The 7,240-nt window shown below is 52.6% G+C and overlaps 1 protein-coding gene across 1 annotated transcript; it reads right to left on the bottom strand.

Annotated features, from left to right (window-relative positions):
- Positions 1 to 612: 612 nt before the first annotated feature.
- LOC308162471 (histone H4-like) lies at positions 613 to 6,417 on the bottom strand (the record flags this gene model as incomplete). The annotated part of the gene is made up of 2 exons (XM_080536622.1): positions 613 to 861; positions 6,355 to 6,417. The coding sequence occupies 2 exons, from the start codon at positions 6,415 to 6,417 to the stop codon at positions 613 to 615; spliced, it is 312 nt and encodes a 103-aa protein (XP_080392748.1).
- Positions 6,418 to 7,240: the final 823 nt, after the last annotated feature.

Raw genomic sequence — 7,240 nt, 5'->3', positions numbered from 1 at the left:
AAAACGTAAATGAATTCGTCAAGAAGAAGATGGAGAACACGAAGAAGGACACAAATAGAATACCTAGAATAAGTCCCCTAATAATAATAATACCTAGGCTATAATAATAAATGTTATTTGTATAGCACTTTCCTTGGAAACGTTGCCGCTCAAAGTGCTTTAATAATTATATAATCATATTTTAATTATTTAGTCATATAACGGCAATATTAAAAAGATGGGTTTTTAGTCTTGACTTGAAAATATTTGCAGAGGTTGCAATAGTATTATATAGTCTGCGCGCCCGCATTAAATTGTCTTTTTGGGACGGTAAATTGCAAGGACACGCATTACATGTATTACAGGCATTTATGTTCGTCAAGTCATAAACTATATAGATATGTGCGCAACAGAATATAAACTATTAGGTCTCCATGGAGGGAAATGGGAATGTTGGAACCTGGAGGGCTCTCATCTGCTTGTGAACTATTGATTTGGCAACGCAAATGTACTTCGTGTGCTGACAATGTACTGCTACAGTATTACAGATGGAACCAACTCTCTTGAGTGTGGAGATGGGTGGCTCTTAAAAGAGCCTTTGGATTCAGATGTGGTGGTTGAGGTTCCGAAGGTTTAACCGCCGAAGCCGTACAGGGTGCGTCCCTGGCGCTTCAGAGCGTAGACAACGTCCATGGCGGTGACGGTCTTCCTCTTGGCGTGCTTGGTGTAGGTGACGGCGTCACGGATCATGTTCTCCAGGAACACCTTCAACACACCGCGGGTCTCTTCATAGATCAGACCAGAGATGCGCTTCACACCCCCACGGCGAGCCAGGCGGCGGATAGCGGGCTTGGTGATTCCCTGGATGTTATCACGGAGAACGATAGTTATGGAGATATACTCCAGTTCTATGAGTGGAGCGGAGCCCCATAGGGGAGCTCTGCTCCTATTGGTTTACCCCGCTACCTAAAGTAGCCAATGACTGAATTTTGCGATGTCCGCGCCCGCCCTGGGGTGCTATAAAAGGGGCGTCCTTCGTTCCCTCATTCTCCCAAACATACAATACAGCCGGGTTTGAACAAGTCGAAGTGGGCCAGCAGCCCAGTGGTCAGCTCCGGGTGCCCAGTTAGTCAGAAAACAAAATCTCAGCGGCACCCGGAGCTGACCACTGATGTTGGTTCAAGACAACCTTAAAAGTTGGCCCAACCCACACCGAGTCTGCTCCACTGATCTAGCCCTTACGTGAGCACGTAGGGTTGTTGATCTAACGGAACATGTCCTGGAGGAGGGTCCCCTCCCCAGGCACATCCGTATTCATTCCTGACAGCACTTGAATAGAATCCCCATGACCAGGGTAATCCAAGTGCCTTCCCCACTACGTCAGTCATCAGCAAAACTGAGGACAGAATGAGAAAAGGATGAGGAAGAAATATCTTTCAAGTAATACCGTACAAAAGGTGATGGCGACGACCAAGACGCCGCCTCACATATCTCCTCCACTCCCACTCCCCTGAGAATGGCCACTGATGTGGCCACGCCCCTGGTGGAATGAGCCCGAATGCCAGTCGGCACGGGCTGCCCCTTCGATTCGTATGCGAGGCTGATCGCCTCGCAAATCCAATGGGACAGCCTCTGCTTCGAGAGTGGTGCCCTGGCTTTCTGTCCGCCGTAGCAGATCAGAAGCTGGGGAGAAGATCTCAGTCCTGCTGTGCGCTTCACATATTGTGCCAACGCGCGCACCGGACATAGACAATGTAAACACCTCTCCCTCTCTCCGTCGTGAGGAGGAGGAAAAAAGGCGCTCAGTGCACAGCTCTGAACTCTAAACCCACGATTAACCTTAGGGATAAAAGCCGGGTTAGGGCGTAATACAGCTTTTGTTTCGTCACCAGATATGATCAAACAATCTGCCTGTGTCGAGAGAGTGCATAAATCACTCACTCGCTTAGCCGTAGTCAAGGCGAGGAGTAGACTCGTCTTGAGAGACAATAAACGCAACGACACAGTGTCAATGGGTTCGAATAAGGGCACGCACAGAGCCTCTAGCACAATCGACAGGTCCCATTTTGGCATTAGTGTCCTATGAGGGCGTCTAAGCCTACACACTCCAGTCAAAAAACGCTTAACCAGCGAATGACTGAACAGTGTCGTTGTCGCAAAACCCTCATGGCAAGCTGAGATGGCAGCCGCGTAAACTTTAATAGTTCCCGCCGCCAATCCCTTGTCAAACAACGACTGTAAGAAGCACAAGAACGTTTTGACCCGACAGCAGACTGGGTCAACGTCCTGTCCCTCACACCACTGTGTAAACACTCGCCAGCGCGCCGCATATCCCTTTGCAGTGGATTGCGCGCGCACTCTGAATGGTCTGAATGACCGCGTCTGTCAGACCCCTGCGTTCTAACAAGTCCCTCTCAGTAACCAGGCCATGAGGGGGCCCCCCATCATAGGTGGCCCCCTCACCAAGCCTCTGGCTTGAGAGAGTGCATCTTGTCGATGAGGTATGGGCCATGGGCCCTCTACCAACATCTCCATCAGTTCCGGAAACCACGGGGCTCCGGGGCGGTCTGGGGCTACAAGAATTAACTCTAGCCTCTCTGATCTCACTCGTGCCAACAGTGGGAGGATAGATATCAGGGGTGGGAACGCGTATAACAGGACCCTCGGCCATGGGTGGTGTGCGAATGCATCGACTCCCAACGGCGGGTTGTCCAGTTCGCGCAGGGAGAACCAAAGGCGACACTGCGCATTCGTCCGTGACGCAAACAGATCCACTTCTGCTTGCCCGAACCGTGCCCAAATCAGAAACACAATGGAGGGTGCTAACCTCCAGTCGTCGTCCCTCAGGCCTCCCCGTGATAACAGATCTGCTCCTTCGTTGAGCAGACCTGGAATGTGGAGAGCTTTTAGCGAACTCAGGTGTGTGACAGCCCACAGCCATACATCTGTCGCTAGGCGATGAAGTGACGCTGAGCGTACTCCCCCTTGTCGATTGATGTATGCTACTGTTGTCCTGTTGTCGGATCTGACTAACACGTCCAGATCCTTTAACACCGGGGCAAAATGAAGTAGCGTTAACTTGACCGCCTCGAGTTCCAGCAGGTTGATGTGACGCGTCTCCAACGGTCCCCATCTTCCTGCCACCGAACCTGCCTGACACACTCCTCCCCACCCAGTCAGCGACGCTTCCGTGAAGACTGGGTAGTGGGATGCCGGGATGCCCATGGCGATCGCGCGCGGGTCTCTCCAGTAGCTCAGGTCGGTTTTGACCGATCTCGGTATTACAATCAACTTGCGACGGTGTCTCACTGGATCCAGTCGCAGTCGTGCGAACCACCTCTGCAGTCTGCGCATGTGTAATAGGCCTAAGGGGACCACTACATGGGCTGCAGACATCAGTCCTAGTAAGGACATCATTGATAGAGCGGTGATTGTATTTGTCACTCGACACACCCGGAGAGCTGACGTCAGTGTCGCTCTCCATGGTGCCGATAAACTGGCCCTCATCTTGGCAGTATCCAACTGAATGCCTAGATAGGAAAACTGTTGAGCCGGCCACGGAGCACTCTTTGTCCAGTTGACAGCTAAACCCAGCTGAGTGAGGTGCTGCACCAGTGAGGTTGCGTCCCGAATGGCTCGATTTGGGCATTGGGCCAAGACCAGTAGGTCGTCGAGATATGCTAATATGCGTATCCCGTTTCGCCTCAGTGGTTCGAGTGCTGTCTGCACGCATTTGGAGAAAGTTCGAGGAGCAAGCGCGTACCCGATGGGAAAACGTAGAAATTTCCTGTGCCTCTCTGTGATTGGCACATGAAAATACGCGTCCCTCAAGTCTATGCTGATTCCGTAGTCGCCCTTCTGTATACAAGACAGGAGGCGCCTCGTCGTCAACATACGAAAGGGGCGTTTCGCCACTCTCTCGTTGAGGACCCTTAAATCTAGTATGGGTCTCATGCCTCCCGATTTCTTTGGGACAAGGAAATACGGGGAGTACCACCCCATGTCCCGCTGGTCCCTCGGAACCAGTCACTGCGCCCTTTGTTAGGAGATTCGTAATCTCCTCCTGGAGCGCACGTGTTTTTATCGGGCAGGACATAACAGTCTCTCTCACGCCCCTGAAGGGCGGAGGAGGCTGAATGAACTGTAGTGCATATCCCCTCCTCAATGTCCAGTCTAGCCAGCCCAACAGAATACCTGCCCCTTCTAGCCATTCTGCATAACGCAACGACACCGAGGAGGTGGCACAGCCCAAGGTGGGGTCATTTCGAAAGGGATGGGTTGCCGTCTGTAAAGAGTGTTTGTTTTGTGTAACAATGCCCTTTATTGACGTAGGTTTATTATGCCTGATAATCAAAGAACCGGCCGCACGCTCATGAGCTGGGCCAGGTCTTGATAGACATGGAGGGGTTTTTGATGTAAATAACGGTCCCTCTATACGGCTACAGACAGGGGTGTTTAACCCCCTTTGTGTCGTGATAGGGGTAAGTCCGCTAGGCAGAGAGCTGGCCACACGCTGGTAAGCTGGGCCAGTCTCCGCTTTGTTTCTAACCGGTAGCGATTCGACCACACTCTGACAAGGCAGGTGGGTCTCCGCTCTGGTAGATAACATGGGAAATTCTCCTTTACTGAAAAAGTAAGGTGGGGATTTTCCTTCTTTTGCCTCTTCATGAGGTAGCAGCCATGAAGAGGAAACCGGTGGTGGGGTCATTACCGACCCCCCCGTCAGTGAAACCGGGTCACGCTGCCGTGGGGGGCCGTAGCGGGCCCTCCCAGTGGTCGGCGGCGGGGGCTGGGGATGCCGAGTGGGGTATGGCTCCGTCGGTAGAGGTGGAGCCAGTGCCGCATTACGCCGAACCCTCCGTTTTGTAGCCGTTGACGGCCTAGTCGTCACCACGGCGGAAGAAGTAGAGGTGGAGGGTCGCTGGAGGGGGAGGTGTCTGGCCAGGTGCTTCTTAGCCTCCTCCATCGCGGCCAGGCGCTTCGTCATGGTGTCCATGGCGGGACCGAATAGCCCTTGTCTCTCTATTGGAGCATTCAGTAGGGCCATCCGGTCCGCCCCGGTCATGGTGGTGAGAGACAGCCACATCTGCCGCTGCTGCACCACCACGTTTGCCATCAGGCGACCCCCACAGACCCCGACGCCCTGGGCCAGGTACATCGTCGCGGCACTGAGTTTGCTCAGAAGCTCCGCCTCCTCTGCAGACAGACCGTTGGGTCGGTCTGTGGTGATTTTCGCAATGGCGGCGTTGAACACGGCGATGTTATTCGCCGCCGCCGCTGTCTGCGCACCGAGAGCGTAGCTCTTGTCTACCAGGGTGGCATTAAACCTGTCACGCTGGTTGGGCAGCATAGTTTTTTTAGGCACCGACCAGGCGCTGGACCCCGGTACCAAGTAGGCCGCCAGCGCTGGTTCGAGCGGCGGGGAGCCGTCGGTTATCCCCTCCGCGAGCCCCTCCACTCTGGTAAAGGGCAGGAACGCCTTCACCGGCACCCTGCCTGCGAGTGGTTCTCCCCACGTGTCCTCCACGAACTTATCTAAGCCCGGGAGGACAGCGTTAGGAGGTTGGCCCTGTCGCTTCGCCCTCTTCCCGTAAAACAGTTCCTTCTCCCAGAAGGACTCAGTCGTTGGGGGAGGGGAGGCGGGACGGGGAATCCCCAACACGCCTGCCGCAGCTTCCAGGAGGCCCTGGAAGTCGTGGTGGAGTGATGGGGGGGCGAGGGCGGGGAGCTTGTGAGCCTCTACCTGCCGCTCGCCCTCATCAAAGCCCTCTGACCCTGACACCGACACCGACCACTCAGCTGGGTGAGGGCGGCGTGATGCCAGGGCCGGCTGAGCAGGCGAACGCCGCTCTGGGGCCTGTCCGAACGCATCATCGGCAGAGCTATCCGAGTCGGATAGCATCCCCGAGATAGCGTCCGCCAGGGGAATGCTCTCCTTGAACCAGGCCATCCTCTTCCGCCTTTCCGCGACGGAAAGGAGGTGGAAGGGGAGGCAGCTGGGGGAGGCGACCAACGCCGCCTCGGCATGTTGGGGGCCGAGGCAGACGTGGCAGAAGTCGTGCTTGTCCTCCGCTGCTAGGAAGTCGCAGCGGCAGGCGTCCCGGAGGAACTTCTTCGTGTTCGGCGGCGGACGATCCATCGCTGAAGGGAAGTGTCTGTCGGGTTCTCCAGTCTCTTGTAGTCGTCCTTCTTGCAGTCTCAGATGTAAACCCGTGCTGACATTTTTGGGAGAATGAGGGAACGAAGGACGCCCCTTTTATAGCACCCCAGGGCGGGCGCGGACATCGAAAAATTCAGTCATTGGCTACTTTAGGTAGCGGGGTAAACCAATAGGAGCAGAGCTCCCCTATGGGGCGGAGCTCCACGATATAGAACTTTGCGATGGCGCTTGGCGCCTCCTTTGCCGAGTCCCTTTCCTCCTTTTCCTCTACCAGACATGTTCACGATGAGTACAAGTTAATGTGTGAGTTGTTAGACAAGTGTGGAGCGAATTTAGCTCCGCTGTGAGGACGTGGTTGAGACCACCCTCCACAGTAAGCGTGTTGTAGAGAGGGCGCTTCTACTATGGACTTCTGCTGTAACTACAGACCACCTCGGGGCGTTCCTTGCTATCAGGAAACGGTCATTGATAAAAATAAAATAAAATATATATAGCTTTAGTGACGTTGATGGAATACCATCATACTGCTGCTGGGGTTGTGTCAATGTGTCTTTACCTGTAGACTGTAACATACACCTGTTCAGGTAATAGCTCAGAGGAATAAACATCCATTTGATGGTGCTCAGAATATGAATCAGAATTGCTTTCAATAATAATAACTTTTACTTGTATAGCACCTTTCTTATACTTTTATAGTTTTATAGTATAGCACTTTTTATTACATCTCAGTGTACAGAGTACAATTCCTTGGCTTAGGTTCCTCAGCCGTGGCATTGCAGCAAGATACGAAATCACAATAATAGTGTAAAGTACAATAAGTCAAGTGTGTTATGTTATGTTTATGATTTCTCTGATTTGACCAAGGACTATGGAGGACCAAGTCTGTCAAAATTAACAATAAATATATAGATAAATAAATGAAGGAATAACACCTTCTGGTTTTTATATTGTATAACTACCAAAGTGGACAAAAATCAAACCCTATAAACCCACAACCCAGATACCCAAACCCTATAACCTTTGGGGGGTTTGATTTTTACCAAAGCGACTTGGACAAAAATCAAACCATCCAAAAGTGGGACAGATTTAAAGAAAAACATA

Source organism: Nansenia antarctica, assembly GCF_963989245.1.
Source record: "Nansenia antarctica genome assembly, chromosome: 7".
In the NCBI taxonomy this organism is placed as follows: Eukaryota; Metazoa; Chordata; class Actinopteri; order Argentiniformes; family Microstomatidae; genus Nansenia; species Nansenia antarctica.
This window is presented reverse-complemented; position numbering and strand designations above follow the sequence as displayed.